Raw genomic sequence first — 18,887 nt, 5'->3', positions numbered from 1 at the left:
AAAATTAGTTTTGACTCAGCCACTTTTCTCCATCCCCAAATTCCACCTTCTACTCTCACTGTCATTATCATAATCCTTAGAAAAGTACTATGAAGTTACAGTTCTGTAAATAACTTATTTTACATGGGTGGGTGTGGGTGTGTGCGTGCGTGTGCACACATGCATGAGAGAGAGAAAGGGAAATGTTGCAATATACTGCTATGGTTATTAAAGGGGAAAGAACTTTAAATTATATAGAATCATATCAATATATATTGAGCATGACCTGAAAATTAAGAAATGTATTCCTGAAACAAAAATAAAGTCAGAACCAGTATCAATGGTAAACAATCAATTAAAAGGATGGTTACCAAAATTTTAATAGACATATCTCTGTATGGGAAAATTTTAAGTGATTTTTACTTTCTTCTTTATAAAGTTCTATATGCTTTGAATATTACAATGAGATATAACTTTTATAGTCCAAATAATAAAGCTATTTTCAGCTTGAAAATCTGGAGTTTCCTTAACCAGTAACTTCAGTTATCTGGAGCTTGGATTAGAACCCTAAAGGAAAAAATGTAAGTCACAAAAATAAATGAGAAACTCCACACGTTAAAATCTATGTGACTAAAATACTCACTGCATTCAGGATTGGAAATTTATTTTATGTTACGTAAATTTGGATATAAGATTTCTAATCCCAAAGAAAAACAACAAATGACTCAGGGTGCCTACAAAGCAGAACTAAAAAAAAATTAAAACGAAAGGGAGAAATAATGGTTGCAAGTGATGCAGGCACTTGAGAAATAAAACATAATTCCAAGAGTCTAGGACCACTCTGAGTAGAAGCAGTCCAATATCCTGTCAAAGAATCACCCTACAACAATAAATGATATTTCATGATGACCCTGAGTCAGCAGGAAAAAGTTAAATTATCAAAGGAAGATATATAATGTATTTTAGATGTACTTCCCTATAGATAATCAAAATAAAATATATTATCCCTTAGAAGAAAATGTTTCTGTTCTTGCAATTAAACTTATATGCAGGGTTACTGAAACATAAAACCAACAGAAAATAAATAGCTGGGAAAGTGTACATCTTAAAAATGAAGGGCTAACAGAAGTACTTCAAGTAATTTATCCAATTACTGAGGAATCTTAAAAGTGACACCATTACTACTGAACCTGAAAAACACTTGAGAGTGGACAGACACATTCAAAAACATACAGCCACTTACTTCACAAGAGAATACAAAAATTTAAACACATAAAAGGGAAGAAAAAAAAAGAAGCAGCAGCAGTCAGCCCAACTTCTCTGGACATATGGCTGAGCATGGGCTTTCTGGAGAACAAGGGAAAGCAATGACCCTGCTTATTACCTAAACAGAATCAGTAACAAAGAATCTCTCTGAAAGGTTACACAAAAAACAGGTGGCAATTACTGCCTTACAAGGGAGAAAAACTATCTGGGGGAAAAAGTGGGAAAGAAAACTTTTCACCATATTCTTACACATGCTTCTGAATTTTAAATAAATTGAATATATAAAGTCCACTAATATTTACTGTGCATTGTTCTTCCTTCAAGGAACTCATATGTTTTTATATTTTTTTAAACCCCAAAACTAAATACAGTAAGGTCCAGTAACAGTATGACACCACACTTTCAGAAACCAACCTTATGTAGTACAGTATAAACAATCACAGCCTGAAAATAAAAGACCTGGGTTTTTGATGAAGCTTTACTAATAACTAGATGTAAGCCTCTGAGTAAATCACTTAATCTGTCTATACCTCAGGTTTCTCATATATAAATGATGCAATATGATCTCTAAGACGCTTTAAAGTACTTTATTAGATCTAAAAATCTATCCAAATGCATCTAGGACTGTCATGCACAATTTCTATTAATATTCAATATTCTGTAGCTAGAAAGTATCAACCCTGTGACACAGTATGCATATATATACAAATGAAATTCAATCTGTTAGTTCAAAACTGGTTAAGCCCAATATAAGCATAGACAGTCACAACAAAGAGAGAAAGGAGCTTCCTAAGTCTAAAGGGACAACCCTCTTCCAATATCCAGCAAATATGCTGAAGAGAAGATAATCTGAGAAGAGGCATACAGATAAATGATGGAAAAACTATTAAAAATCAAACATTACTTAATAATACACATGCTGAAATGTCAAGGTAGTTATGTACTGATGTCTGCAACTTACTCTGAAATATACCAACAACAAAAAAGATGAATTAATGGTAGATAAAACAAATATAGCTAACTGTTAACAACTGCAGAATCTAGGTGATGGGTATATATGGGTGTTTGCTGTGCAATTGTTTTAGTTTTTTTATATGTTTGATAATACTCATTAGAAAATGTTAGGGCTTTTTTTTTTTAAGTAAATAATCTAGAAACCTTACCCGAACACAGTCACCCAAGTGTCATCGAGGTGATCTTCAGATGTCAAAGAATCTCCTTGAGTATAAAAAGGATCCAACTGGGCAGGAGATAATGTTGTCTTTCGTGGTTGACCAATGTTTGCTGGACTAAACATACTTTGCCCTATATTAGTATATTTAGTAAGTTAGTTACCAATATAAACATCTTGATTTAAAATATCAAAGCTTTAGTTTTAAATGGAAAAGTATATTAAAAGTTGGCAATTCCATAAATAATTCAAAATACACACTACAATCAAATGATAATTATACACTACCACACAATTTGAGAGGAAGTCATTAAAATTTGAGCATAATTTATGATTTTGCAAATGTTTTATTATTTATTATAAATTTGCTAAATGTTTTATTAATTTCCAGTTAAGCCTACAACAGAAGGATCTCCAGTCAACCTCAAGGACTTCTGTTGGACTCATATTCCAAACCTACCATTTTCATTATGACACCTCTGCCTTAAAAAGATTCAGTAACTCCTCATTACACACAAAACAAAATCCAAATGTCTTGGTTGGTCTCCACAATACAGTTCCAACCTTATTTTTTCAATATACCCCTAAACAGTATCTACCCTAGTCCCTAAGATGTGAACGCAGTTTTCTTTTATTCACGTCATTTCTATCTGAAATGTCTGATTCTGTTCTTTCTTTTCTTATTCTTCAACAATAATTACCAATTAATGAGTACTTCACGTCCACCATGTCAAGCTAAACACTTTACGTGTTCATTTTATCTCAGAGGCTCTGTCCTACTGAGACCACACATTTCTGAGAAGCAGAGACTATTTCTTTTCATCTTTGGAGTAGTAATAATGATTCATATACAAGAAATATTTTTTCAGCACTTAAATGTACACCAAGCATTATTCTAGGTATTAAAGATACAGTAATGAACAAGTTAGACCAAAGGGGGAAAAAATCTCTAATAGAGCTTAAATTCTAGTGGAAGAAAGACAAGTCAATACCTAGTATGTTAGAAAACAGAAAATCTTACAGGAAAAAAATAATAACAAAGCAGAGAAGGGTGAAAAGGAACATGTATATACATAAGGGTTAATATCCAAAATATATAAGAAACTCATACAATAGCAAAAAACAAACAAAAAAACAAAAACAAAATCAATCCAATAAAAAATTGGGCAGAGGAACTAAATACACTTTTTTCCAAAGACATACAAATATCCAAAGAAAATGAAAACAGGATCTCAGATATCTGCACTCCCATATTCAATGAAGCACTATTCACAAGAGCCAAGATATGGATACAACCTAAAGGTCCATTAATAGATGAATGGATAAAGAAGATGTGGCACGTATATACAATGGAATGTTATTCAGCCATGAAAAAGAAGGAAGTCCTGCCATTTCCTACAGTATGGATGGATGTTGAGGGCATGATGTTCATGATGATAAGTGAAAGAAGTCAGACAGAAAAAGACAAATACTCTATCACCTCACTTATATGTGGAATGTAAAAAAGGCAGAACTCACAGAAGGAGTAGACTTGTGGCTACCAGGGGCTGGAGGCTGGGGGATATGGGGAGTTATTGGTCAAAGGGTACAAATGTCCAGTCATAAGATGAGTAAGTTCTGGGGATCTAAAGTACAGCATGGTGATTACCTCTAATAATACTGTATTATATACTTAAAAGCTGCTAAGAGAGTAGATCTAAAGGTTCACACCACAAGAAAAGAAATGGTAATTAAGTGACATGATGAAAAATGTCAGCTAAGACACTATGGTCATTTTGTAATATCAAAATGACCACAGTGTGTATCAAATCAACACACTGTATACTTTAAACTTACACAATGTCACAATGTCAATTATATCTCATTAACTCTAATAAATGTTAGTTTCCCTTTATTATATCCATAAATTAACCTGTAACAGAAGACTTACATGTTACTCCAAGAATCAAATGAAACTTTAGGTAGACAAGAACTCACAAAAGTTAACTGTTTTAATATATAACTTCAATACTATAAATGATGCACTTGGTACAATTATTCTTTTGCATCAACAGCACAAATATATTCAGTCAAACCTAAAATAAAAGACTTCCAGGAATGATGTCCATTCTCTTGCCTCCGAACAGTACCAAACCAAAACTACACCCTCAACAGAATTAAAAGCCAAAGGCATCAATCAAGTAAAAACTACAATGCAACAATGTGAGTCTAACTAAAGAGGAAAAATATGGTCATCTAAGGATTTCAAAATTCTTAATTCTTTATGCCATACAACTTGAATCCCTTTACTTCATCTGGAGTCAAATTTAGAGACCAGAATTAATCTAATTTAACCCATTAATGCAGCCTTTCCTTAAGGAAAAAAAAAAAAATACATTTCAGATCACCTCAGATCTACTAGGCTTATTAAAGAATCTATTTAATTCAAAACACTATCCTAGACCCTACTAGAAAACAAAGATGCTCAAAACTGACTGCTTATGTTCAGTTGTCGAGTAACCAGGCAAAAAAGAATTTAGCAATGAGAAACAAATATTCAAATATTTTTACAATAGTAATCAAGCAAAATAAAGTATGTAACAGTTATTAACTCTAGAGAAAACAAAAAGCTATACAAGAAGGACATGGAATCCTAGTACATTACATGGCCCAGTCTTATAGATTTATCTAATTTTAAAATTGAGCTCATGCTTAAAAGAGACAATACGAAGTAAATAACTGAAAAGAATGTCAAACTGCATACATGCTATAATACATCTAGCAATTTTTCTTTTTCCTAGCAATTCTTTTCCTCATCACCACGGATGCATTTAATAGGTACAAAACATTTCTAAAATGACGCTGATTTAAAATGAAACACCCCACTTTGACAAGTGTCTGCTAATCAACCAACTTATCAACTACCCCTTTAGGAAATAAGGAGAAGCACGCAAAAGATAAGCTTAAATAAGTTTAGTTCTTACTACAAAGACATGCCTTTAACACAAAAAGATAGTAAAAGGCATTCTAGTATAAAACCTAAAGCCAATTCAAAATTTTTATGTCCTGCATTACCATTAAGAAGGTAGTTTAGTTCTGCTACATCATGTAATAACCTTCAAGCAAGAAATTAAATGGAAGTCTAAAATGAGACTACCATTATGACTTTTAAAAATAAAACAAATCAAAATTAAGTCTCAAACGAATAAGCAATCTAATTTTTGCCCTGTCAACTACTCTGAAAAACATAATTACTTATACATAATCTAAAACTATTTACATACCTTTAGCATAATTGCCCCCCACCTTGTTAATGTTTCATTGCTCCACTGATTTTACTTCCTTTCAATCAGACTTCTGGTACTCACATGCAATGCTTTATAAGATGAAAATAAAGTGTGCCTAGCAAACCACATCAAATTGAACTGTAATGTGTCTCCCTTTATAAATCACTACTCAGTCTTCTTAAGATCAGACTGAAGCGGAGGGCAAAAGAACTTATTACCCTTTATGAAAATGTCTTCAATTAAAGACCAGATTCAATTATTTCAAAATAGAAAACTAACCTAAATGAAAATAAAAGAGATAAAAAGAGTAGGAATTTTAAACAGATACTTGGCATATGAAACTTGGGAGAAAAAGAGGTTCCTGGCAGTGTTGTTACCTTCTTACCATGAAACAATGTAGCACAATGTATAATAAAGAACTTGGCCTCAGCCCAGAGAGATGTCTGGCCTTTGTCAGGTTCCTGGGAGACAACCTCTAAACCCTAGGAATTTCCCCAGCAACAGGAGTGTTTTCATTACTCGTGGCAGACCCCCTCAACCTCAAGAGCACCTGATAGTTTATGATAACAAAATGACTCCTGGTGAGGGTAGGTCACGCCATAAGGACCAACCATGAAGACCATCCATGTTATAAAAAAGGTCACCTCTGAGCAGGAGGGATGGAGACTGAGTTTAGCCACTTGATCAGTGATTCAATCAGTCATTTGTATGTCATGAAACGCCAATGAAAACTCAGGACATGGAGGCTCCAGTAAGCTCCCTACTTGTCAATACGCTGTGCGTAGTGCCATATATCAATGCCAGGAGGGTAACACGTCACGGAAGTTCTTGTTTTCAGCCTACGTATCTCTTTCTTTAGGTGGTTCTAATTTGTCTGCTTTCTCTATAATAAAACTGTAACCATAAGTATAGCACTTTCAGTGGGTCCTGAGTCTTTCCAGTGAATTATCTAACCTTAGAGTGGGCTTGGGAAAGCTTGAATTTGCAGCCAGCAGGTCTGAAGTGAGGGTGGTCCTGGGGACCCCCAAACTTGCAGCTGGCACCTGAAGAGAGAGCAATCTTGTAGGGACTATTTCCTTAGACTCTTCAGTTTGACAAACTCTTTGTACCCAGAATAATATTGAACAATGAATACAACAATAACCAAAACAATATGGCAAACTGAACACTTGTATTCATCTCTAATCCCTGTCAGACACCTAATGACAGTCAATCTAGAAAGTCCCAGGTTTTGGAGACCACAGAAACTGTGAAAGGTGTGAAAGAGGCTCCTGGTTGAAATCAAGGAAAACTAGTTTAAGAGTGTATAATATGGGATGAAATGGCAAGCCCTTCCTCATCTTACCCAGCCGCTCCACCCCCAAGAGACCAAGGCTTTAGTCCCTGAGGAAAAGGAATCTCAATGGCTCAGGGCTCAGTGGGTCCCAGTCACAGTGGAGAAAAACTATGTAAGAGAATAAGTGAAAATCTGCATAGTGAAAAGAAGACTTCTCCTAGGGTGTGGAAAAAAGGGAACCCTCCTACACTGTTGGTGGGAATGTAAACTGGTACAGCCACTATGGAGAAAAGTATGAAGGTTCCTTAAAAAACTAAAAATAGAGTTACCATATGACCCAGCAATTCCACCCTTAGGCATATATCCAGAGAAACCCAGAATTCAAAAGGATGCATGCACCCCAATGTTCCTTGCAGCACTATTTACAATAGCCAAGACATGGAAGCAACCTAAATGCCCACTGACAGAGGAATGGATAAAAAAGATGTGGTACATATATACAATGGAATATTACGTAGCCATAAAAAGGAATGAAATAGTGCCATTTACAGAGACGTGGATGGACCCAGAGATTGTCATACAAAGTGAAGTAAGTCAGAAAGAGAAAAACAAATATTGTATAATATCACTTACACTTACAATCTAGAAAAATGGTACAGATGAACTTATTTGCAAAGCAGAAATAGAGTCACAGATGTAGAGAACAAACTTATGGTTACCAAGGGGAGAATGGGGGGAGTGGTATGAATTGGAAGATTGGGATTGACATATACACACTACTACGTATAAAATAGATAACTAATGAGAACCTACTGTATAGCACAGGGAACTCTACTCAGTGCTCTGTGGTGACCTAAATGGGAAAGAAATCTAAAAAAGAGTGGATATATGTATACGTATAACTGATTCACTTTGCTGCACAGCAGAAACTAACACAACATTGTAAAGCAACTATACTCCAATAAAGATTAAAAAAATTTTTTTAATTTTAAAAATTAAAAAAAAAAAAAGAAGACTTCTCCCTTTCTATATTCAGAACACCAGCTTAGACATTAAGACTGAATATTACAGAATTCTTCTTTGGGAAACTTAAGAGAAAGACCTATATATGCTAAAATCAGAGATTTTTCCAAACAAAAAATCTACCTAACTGTCCAATCCTCCTACAGTGAAGCCCAAAAAGAGACAAAACAGCCTCTCTCCACCAATTTCCCCCTTCCTACCACTGTTAATACACATACACACACGGATTCCAAGTAGCTTTTTAGTGCCCCATTTCACCAAGAAAGGCAGAAGAGGTGAAAAAAAAAAAAGAGAGAGAGAAATAAAAAAGAACTAGAAGGAAACAGACAATATGAGCAGGAATAAAAGACCACATGAACCTCACTGATAAGTTATTTTACCCATGAAACAAGAAAAGGATGCTACATTTTAAGTACATTAAGAGAGCAACAACAAAAAAGGTTACTGGAAATTAAAATTAAATAAATTATTAGCTGTGTTTGAAATTGAGATTGTGGACATCTTTCAGAAAGTAGAATACAGATATAAAAGGCACTCTCACAGAGAAAAAGTAGAAATTTAGAAATCTTTGCAGTGCTCACAAACAGAAGAAATTCCAGAAAGAGGGAACAGACAAAACAGAGAGAAAGCTATTATCAAATACAGGGAAGGTTCCCAGAACTCAGGGTAAGTGTCTTGATTTAAAGGATCCACCAATTCCCCAGAAAAATATATGGAAGTCCCAGACCAAGGCACATTTGTGAAACTGAAAACACTAACCCTACAGAGATCTTAAATTTTTTGAAACCAATCCCCATACAACAACTCAGGAATCATCACTACAGATGACTTCTGCAGAACACTAGAAGCTAGAAGGCAAAGAAATAATGCCTCCAAAATTCCAACCTAGAACTCTACACTTGGTTAAACTAGCAATCCATTTTAAGGGAGATAAAAAGCATTTCAAACTTAAGGTCTTAAATTTAATTTCCCATGCAAGCTTTCTCAGAAAGCTACTCATATATGTTCTTCACCAAAATCAGGAAATAAACTAAGAAGAAAACATGTTAACTAGGAAAAACATCTCAACTCTAGAAACTTGCTAAGGCAAGTCCTAAGATGATAGCTGTACATCATGCTGATATAGGAAACAGCCAAAAAAGAAGCTGAGAATGAGAAGTTCTCAGTTTAAAACAAAACAAAGATGTGTTTGAAACTATGTTTGAGCATTTTTAAAAAGATAGATATGTATCATAGCAGCAGAATATTTGCTTAAAATATGAGCAAATGGCACACAGAAAAATTAGACAAATGGAAAAAAGAAACAATTATTAACTAACAAAAAATTAAAATTTTACAGGAAGAATAAATTATAATAATACTACTTGGTGCAAAACTAAACAGTGCTTACATAATCATAATAATACACTGACAAAGGAATAAAGTTTGATATATTTTAATTATATTCAGATAAGGTAATTGAAGATAATTATATCTTATCTCCCCTACATTAAGATAAATATAGCAATATTAAAAATGAAAATAAAGAATTAGCAATAGGACTTCCCTGGTGGCTCAGTGGTTAAGAATCCTCCTGCCAATGCAAGGGACATGGATTCAAGCCCTGGTCCGGGAAGATCCCACATGCTGCAGAGCCAGTAAGCCCGTGTGCCACAACTACTGAGCCTGCGCTCTAGAGCCTGTGAGCCACAACTACTGAGCCCACGTGCCTAGAGCCCGTGCTCTGCAACAAGAGAAGCCACCGCAATGAGAAGACTTCGCACCACAATGAAGAGTAGCCCCCGATCACCACAACTAGAGAAAGCCCACATGAAGCAACGAAGACCCAACGCAGCCAAAAATAAATAAATTTTTTTAAAAAACACCAAAAAAAAAAAAAAAAAAAGAATTAGCAATATAATCATATACAGCTGACTAAGTAATGGCCCTCCAAGATGACTACATCCTAATCCCTGGAACCTATAAATATTACCTTATATAGCAAAAGAGATTTTGCATTTATGATTAAGGATCCTGAGATGGGAAGATTAACCAGGATTATTCAGGTGGACCCCCAAGATATCCACTACTGTCCTTACAAGAGAGGTGATGTGATGATGGAAAGAGACTGGAGTGATTCAATATACTTTGAAGATGAAAGAAGGGGCCACAAACCAAAGAATATAGGTAGCCACTAGGAACTGGAAAAAACAAAACAAAAAACAGCAGGGAAATGGATTCTCTCTAGGGCCTCCAGAAGGAACCAGTCTTATCAACACCTGACTTTAGCCCAGTGAAATTGATTTTGGACCTCTGACTTCTAGAACTATAAGAGAATAAATCCGAGTTGTTTTAAGCCACTAAATTCATGGTAATATGTCACAGTGACAACAGAAAGCTAATACAGCATCTCATTTAGTTAAGTGGAGGTAAATTCCAAAAGGAATAGCTCTAAGATCTGGACTGGCTAGTTGTGAGGAATAAAGCTAAAGACTGCTGCATTTCATTATAAGTATTTAAGTACTATTTGATTTTTTAAAACAATCTGCATTTATTCTTTTGACTAAAATATAAAATATTATCCCACCAAAATCAGAGACCAATAAATGGCACTATGGCTAGTCTGGCATGAAACTAAATAAATTTTGGTGACTAATTTTAAAAACTTTATGTGGTAGGCAGAAAATGGTCCCCCAAAGATGTCCATGTCCTAATACCCAGAAGCTGTGAATACGTTACATTACATGGTAAAGAAGAATTAAGGATGCTATGGAATTAAGATTGCTAATCATCTCATCTTAAACAAGAAGATTATGCTGGATTCACAGAGTGAACCCAACACAATCACAAGGATCCATAAATGGGGAGGGAAAAGAATGATGTGAAATAAAGACTCAATTAGCCATCGCAGGCATTGAAGATGGTAGGGAGCCAGGAGCCAAGAAATATGGGCAGCTTCTAGAAGCTGGAAAAGAGGAAAAAAACCCAAGATTCTCCCATAGAGCCTCCAGAAAAGAATGAAGCCTACTAATACCTTGATTTTAGCCCACTGAGACCCATTCCAGACTTCTAGCTTCCAGAATTTTAAGATAATAAATTTGAGTTGTTTTAAGCCACTATAATCTGTGATAATTTGTTTCAGCAGCAATAAGAAACCAATATAATCTAGATTAAGGCTAGTGGTGACTCAGTATTATCAAAGAAAAACTACGCCATGCCAAGTTGGACACAAATATTCCAATCGTCATTTGGTTTTGGGATGTCATTGCCTCAAAACACAATATACATACATGAGTTTCCTCTGTCTGTTGTGACAAACTACCACAAACTGGGTGGCTTAAAACAACAGAAATTTATTCTCCCACAGTTCTGGAGGCCAGAAGTCCAAGAATAAGTTTTCAGCAGAGTCAAACGCCTGTTGAAGGCACTAAGAAATAATTCATTGCTGGCCCCTGTAGCTTCTGGTGACACTGGTAAGTTTTAGTGTTCATTGGCTTATGGCTACTACACCAAAGTTTGCCTCACTTCATATCACCTTCTCTTCTGTGTCTTTCCTGTTTGTGTCAAATTTCCCTGTGCCTCTAAGAACACTTGTGATTGGATTTAGGGCCCATCCAGGTAATTACCAGGATTATCTTCCCCTCTTTTCCTCTCTCCTTAACTCACTAAACTGTCCTTGAGAGCTACCCTTCTCAAGATCCTTAACTTAATCATGTTTTGGCCACATAAGCAATATTCAAGGTTCCAGGAGTTAGAATGTGAACATATCATTTTGGGGGCCACCATTCAACTCACAACTTACATCCATCAATCTGTTCAGTCAACCAACATTTACTGAGGTCCCTTTATACCCAGCTCTGTCACAGGTAAACAATTAAGATATACAGAAGGAATCTCTGCCCTTTAGATCATAACCCAGTAATGGAGAAAGATAAGAACCTAGCAGAGAGAGCTTTATAGGAGCACATACAAGGAACAGCTAACCCAGATGAGAAAAAGAAGTGTCAGGGAAAGGTTCCTCACAGATAAATTAGTTCTTTATCTGCCTTCTGGGAACACTATCAGAATTCTGAGTTCCTGGCATCAACAAAAGCAGCCAAAAACTGCTATAATCTAAATATCACACTTACCCCATTAATAATATGCTAACACAAATAAGGATTCTAGTTCAGTACATATAAGTGGTATGCCACCTGAGAAGAGAGCTGATAGATAAATGAAAGAACTTCTCAAGAAAAAAAAAATTTTAATTAAAAATAAGATGAAAGGTGGACCTTCAAGATGGCAGAGGAGTAAGATGTGGAGATCACCTTCCTCCCCACAAATATATCAAAAATATATCTACATGTGGAACAACTCCTACAGAACACCTACTGAACGCTGGCAGAAGACCTCAGACCTCCCAAAAGGCAAGAAACTCCCCACGTACCTGGGTAGGGCAAAAGAAAAAAGAAAAAACAGAGACAAAAGAATAGGGATGGGACCTGCACCTCGGGGAGGGAGCTGTGAAGGAGGAAAGGTTTCCACACACTAGGAAGCCCCTTCACTGGCGGAGACTGCAGTGGAGGGGAGTTTCAGAGCCACGGAGGAGAGCGCAGCAACAGGGGTGCAGAGGGCAAAGTGGAGAGGTTCCCACACAGAAGATCGGTGCGGACCAGCCCGAGAGGCTTGTCTGCTCACCAGCCAGGGTGGGTGGGGGCTGGGAGCTGAGGCTCGGGCTTGGGAGGTCAGATCCCAGGGAGAGGACTGCGGTTGGCTGCGTGAACACAGCCTGAAGGGGGCCAGTGAGCCACAGCTAGCCGGGAGGGAGTCTGGGAAAAGTCTGGAGCTGCCTAAGAGGCAAACGACCATTGTTATGGAGCCTGCAAGGAGAGGGGATTCAGAGCACCGCCTAAATGAGCTCCAGAGACTGCATGAGCCACAGTTATCAGAGCAGACACCAGAGACGGGCATGAAATGCTAATGCTGCTGCTGCAGCCACCAAGAAGCCTGTGTGCAAGCACAGGTCACTACCCACACCCCCTCGGAAGCCTGTGCAGCCCGCCACTGCCAGGGTCCCGTGAGCCAGGGACAACTTCCCTGGGAGAACACATGGCGCGCCTCAGGCTGTGGTAATGTTACGGCCTCTGTTACTAACTACCTTACGCCTACACCCCCCGACCCCAGCCTGAATGAGCAACAGCCCCCTAATCAGCCCCTGCTTTAACCCTGTCCTGTCTGAGGAGGAACAGAAGCCTGAGGGCAACCTACACGCAGCGGTGGGGCCAAAACCAAAGCTAAAGCCCAGGAGCTGTGCAAACAAAGAAGAGAAAGGGAAATTTCTCCCAGCAGCCTCAGGAGCAGCAGATTAAATCCCCACAATCAACTTGAGGTACCCTGTATCTGGGGAATACCTGAAGGTGCAACGAATCAACCCAAAATTGAGGCAGTGGACTTCGGGAGCAGCTGTACCCTTGGGGTTTGCTGTCTGCGACTGACTTGTTTCTGATTTTTATGTTTATCTTAGTATAGTTTTTACTTCTTGTTATCATTAGTGGATTTCTTTATTGCTTTGGTTGCTCTCTTCTTTTTTTTAATTACTTTTTTATTTTAATACTTTAAAAAAAATTGTTTACTTTAATTACGTTATTTTATTTACATATTTATTTATTCATTTATTTTCTTTCTCTTATTCTCCCTTTTCTTCTGAGCCATGTGGCTGACAGGGTCTTGGTGCTCCGGCCTGGTGTCAGACCTGAGCCTCTGCGGTGGGAGAGCCAAGTTCAGGATACTGCACCACCAGAGACCTCCCGGCCCCATGTAATATCAATTGGCAAGAGCTCTCCCAGAGCTCTCCATCTCAACACTAAGACCCAGCTCCACCCAACAGCCAGCAAGCTCCAGTGCTGGACACCCCATGACAAATAACTAGCAAGACAGGAACACAACCCCCCACCCATTAGCAGAGAGGCTGCCTAAAATCATAATAAGGTCACAGACATCCCAAAACACACCACCTGATGCAGTCCTGCCCACCAGAAAGACAAGATCCATCCCCACCCACCAGAACACAGGCACCAGTCCCCTCCACCAGGAAGCCTACACAACCCACTGACCCAACCTTACCCACTGGGGGCAGACACCAGAAACGGGAACTATGAACCTACAGCCTGCAAAAAGGAGACCCCAAGCACAGAAAGTTAAGCAAAATGGGAAGACAGAGAAATATGCAGCAGATTAAGGAGCAAGGTAAAAACCCACCAGACCTAACATATAAACAGGAAATAGGCAGTCTACCTGGAAAAGAATTCAGAGTAATGATAGAAAAGATGATCCAAAATCTTGGAAACAGAACAGAGAAATTACAAGAAACGTTTAACAATGACCTAGGAGAACTAAAGAGCAAACAAACAATGATGAACAACACAATAAATGAAACTTAAAATTCTTTAGAAGGAATCAATAGCAGAATAACTGAGGCAGAAGAACGCATAAGTGACCTGGAAGATAAAATAGTGGCAATAACTACTGCAGAGCAGAATAAAGAAAAAAGAATGAAGAGAATTGAGGACAGTCTCAGAGATCTCTGGGACATTAAATGCACCAACATTCGAATTATAGGGGTCCCAGAAGAAGAAGAGAAAAAGAAAGGGACTGAAAAAATATTTGAAGAGATTATAATTGAAAACTTCCCTAACATGGGAAAGGAAATAGTCAATCAACTCCAGGAAGTGCAGAGAGTTCCATACAGGATAAATCCAAGGAAAAACATGCCAAGACACATATTAATCAAACTATCAAAAATTAAATACAAAGAAAAGATACTAAAAGCAGCAAGGGAAAAGCAAAAAATAACATACAAGGGAATCCCCATAAGGTTAACAGCTGATCTTTCAGCAGAAACTCTGCAAGCCAGAACGGAGTGGCAGGACATATTTAAAGTGATAAAAGGGAAAAACCTACAACCAAGATTACTCTACCCAGCAAGGATCTCATTCAGATTCGATGGAGACATTAAAATCTTTACAGACAAGCAAAAGCTAAGAGAATCCAGCATCACCAAACCAGCTTTACAAAAAATGCTAAAGAAACTTCTCTAGGCAGGAAACACAAGAGAAGGAAAAGACCTACAATAACAAACCCAAAACAATTAAGAAAATGGTAATAGGAACATACATATCAATAATTACCTTAAATGTAAATGGATTAAGTGCTCCAACCAAAAGACACAGACTGGCTGAATGGATACAAAAACAAGACCCATATATATGCTGTCTACAAGAGACCCACTTCAGACCTAGGGACATATACAGACTGAAAGTGAGGGAATGGAAAATGATATTCCATGCAAATGGAAATCAAAAGAAAGCTGGAGTAGCAATTCTCTTATCAGACAAAATAGACTTTAAAATAAAGACTATTACAAGAGACAAAGAATGGCACTACATAATGACCAAAGGATCAATCCAAGAAGAAGATATTATAATTGTAAATATTTATGCACCCAACATAGGAGCACCACAATACATAAGGCAAACGCTAACAGCCATAAAGAGGAAATCGACAGTAACACAATCATAGTAGGGAACTTTAACACCCCACTTTCACCAATAGACAGATAATACAAAATGAAAATAAATAAGGAAACACAAGCTTTAAATGACACATTAAACAAGATGGACTTAATTGATATTTATAGGACATTCCATCCAAAAACAATAGAACACACTTTCTTCTCAAGTGCTCATGGAACATTCTCCAGGATAGATCATACCTTGGGTCACAAATCAAGCCTAGGTAAATTCAAGAAAATTGAAATCGTATCAAGTATCTTTTCTGACCACAATGCTATGAGACTAGATATCAATTACAGGAAGAAAACTATTAGAAATACAAACACATGGAGACTAAACAATACACTACTAAATAACCAAGAGATCACTGAAGAAATCAAAGAGGAAATCAAAAAATACCTAAAAACAGATGACAATGAAAACACTACGACCCAAAACCTATGGGATACAGCAAAAGCAGTTCTAAGAGGGAAGTTTATAGCAATACAATCCTACCTCAAGAAACAAGAAACATCTCAAATAAATAACCTAACCTTACACTTAAAGCAATTAGAGAAAGAAGAACAAAAAAACCCCAAAGTCAGCAGGAGGAAAGAAATCATAAAGATCAGATCAGAAATAAATGAAAAAGAAATGAAGGAAACAATAGCAAAGATCAATAAAACTAAAAGCTGGTTCTTTGAGAAGATACACAAAATTGATAAACCACTAGCCAGACTCATCAAGAAAAAAAAAAAAAGAGAAGACTCAAATAGATTCAACAGAATTAGAAATGAAAAAGTAGAAGTAACAACTGACACTGCAGAAATACAAAGGATCATGAGAGATTACTACAAGCAACTCTATGCCAATAAAATGGACAACCTGGAAGAAATGGACAAATTCTTAGAAAAGCACAACCTTCCGAGGCTGAACCTGGAAGAAACAGAAAATGTAAACAGACCAATCACAAGCACTGAAATGGAAACTGATTAAAAATCTTCCCACAAACAAAAGGCCAGGACCAGATGGCTTCACAGGCAAATTCTATCATACATTTAGAGAAGAGCTAACACTTATCCTTCTGAAACTCTCAAAAAACATAGCAGAAGGAGGAACACTCCCAAACTCATTCTATGAGGCCACCATCACCCTGATACCAAAACCACTACAGACCAATATCACTGATGAACACAGATGCAAAAATCCTCAACAAAACAGTAGCAAACAGAATCCAACAGCACATTAAAAAGATCATACACCATGATCAAGTGGAGTTTATGCTAGGAATGTAAGCATTCTTCAATATACGTAAATCAATGTGATACACCATATTAACAAACTGAAAGATGAAAACCATATGATAATCTCAATAGATGCAGAAAAAGCTTTTGACAAAATTCAACACCCATTTATGATAAAAACTCTTCAGAAACTAGGCACATAGGGTATTACCTCAACATAATAAAGGCCATATATGACAAACCCACAGACAGCATGGTTCTCAATGGTGAAAAACTGAAACCATTTCCTCTAAAATCAGGAACAAGACAAGGATGCCCACTCTCACCACTATTATTCAACATAGTTTTGGAAGTTTTAGCCACAGCAATCAGAGAAGAAAAAGAAATAAAAGGAGACCAAATCAGAAAAGAAGTAAAGCTGTCACTGTTTGCAGGTGACATGATACTATACATAGAGAATCCTAAAGATGGTACTAGAAAACTACTAGAGTTAATCAATGAATTTGATAAAGTTGCAGGATACAAAATCAATGCACAGAAATCTCTTGCATTCCTATACACTAATGATGAAAAATCTGAAAGAGAAATTAAGGAAACACTCCCATTTACCACTGTAACAAAAAGAATAAAATACCTAGGAATAAACCTACTTAAGGAGACAAAACACCTGTATGCAGAAAACTATAAGACACTGATGAAAGAAATGAAAGATGATACAAATAGATGGAGAGATATATCATGTTCTTGGGTTGGAAGAATCAACATTTTGAAAATGACTATACTACCCAAAGCAATCTACATATTCAATGCAATCCCCATCAAACTACCAATGGCATTTTTCACAGAACTAGAACAAAAAATTTCACAATGTGTATGGAAACACAAAAGACCCTCAACAGCCAAAGCAATCTTGAGAAAGAAAAAACGGAGCTGGAGGAATCAGGCTCTGTTATTGAGACTATACTACAAAGCTACAATAATCAAGACAATATGGTACTGGCACAAAAACAAATATAGATCAGTGGAACAGGCTAGAAAGCCCAGAGATAAACCCACACACACATGGTCACCTTATCTTTGATAAAGGAGGCAAGAATATACAATGGAGAAAAGACAGCCTCTTCAATAAGTGGTGCTGGGAAAACTGGACAGCTACATGTAAAAGAATGAAATTAGAACACTTCCTAACACCATACACAAAAAAAACCTCAAAATGGATTAAAGACCTAAATGTAAGGTCAGACACATAAAACCCTTAGAGGAAAACATAGGAAGAACACTCTTTGACATAAATCACAGCAAGATCCTTTTTGACCCACCTCCTAGAGAAATGGAAATAAAAACAAAAATAAACAAATGGGACTTAATGAAACTTAAAAGCTTTTACAGAGCAAAGTAAACCATAAACAAGACGAAAAGACAACCCTCAGAATGGGAGAAAATATCTGCAAATGAAGCAACTGACAAAGGATTAATCTCCAAAATATACAAGCAGCTCACGCAGCTCAATATCAAAAAAACAAACAACCCAGTCCAAAGATGGGCAGAAGATCTAAATAGACTTTTCTCCAAATTAAACATACAGACTGCCAACAAACACATGAAAGGATGCTCAACATCACTAATCATTAGAGAAATGCAGATCAAAACTAAAATGAGGTATCACCTCACACCTGTCAGAACGGCCATCATCAAAAAATCTGCAAACAATAAATGCTGGAGAGGGTGTGGAGAAAAGGGAACCCTCTTGCACTGTGGGTGGGAATGTAAATTGATACTGCCACTATGGAGAACAGTATGGAGGTTCCTTTAAAAACTACAAATAGAACTACCATACGACCCAGCAATCCCACTACTGGGCATATACCCTGAGAAAACCATAATTCAAAAAGAGTCATGTACCAAAATGTTCATTGCAGCTCTATTTACAATAGCTAGGACATGGAAGCAACCTAAGCGTCCATCATCGGATGAATGGATAAAGAAGACGTGGCACATATATACAATGGAATATTACTCAGCCATAAAAAGAAATGAAATGGAGGTATTTGTAGTGAGGTGGATGGAGTTAGAGTCTGTCATACAGAGTGAAGTAAGTCAGAAAGAGAAAAACAAATACAGTATGCTAACACATATATATGGAATCTAAGG

The 18,887-nt window shown here is 36.9% G+C and overlaps 1 protein-coding gene across 2 annotated transcripts in view; it reads right to left on the bottom strand.

Annotated features, from left to right (window-relative positions):
* NUP35 (nucleoporin 35) overlaps positions 1-18,887 on the bottom strand; it is a 36,119-nt gene that overhangs the window by 4,291 nt on the left and 12,941 nt on the right. For both annotated transcript variants that reach the window (XM_059927289.1, XM_059927290.1), the window contains one exon: positions 2,409-2,550. In XM_059927289.1, coding sequence (XP_059783272.1) covers positions 2,409-2,550 — 142 coding nt within the window. The remainder of the gene's footprint in view (positions 1-2,408; positions 2,551-18,887) is intronic.

This window comes from Balaenoptera ricei, chromosome 7 (assembly GCF_028023285.1).
Source record: "Balaenoptera ricei isolate mBalRic1 chromosome 7, mBalRic1.hap2, whole genome shotgun sequence".
Classification (NCBI taxonomy): domain Eukaryota; kingdom Metazoa; phylum Chordata; class Mammalia; order Artiodactyla; family Balaenopteridae; genus Balaenoptera; species Balaenoptera ricei.
Note: the sequence above shows the minus strand (reverse complement) of the source record. Positions and strands in the feature narration are given on the sequence as shown.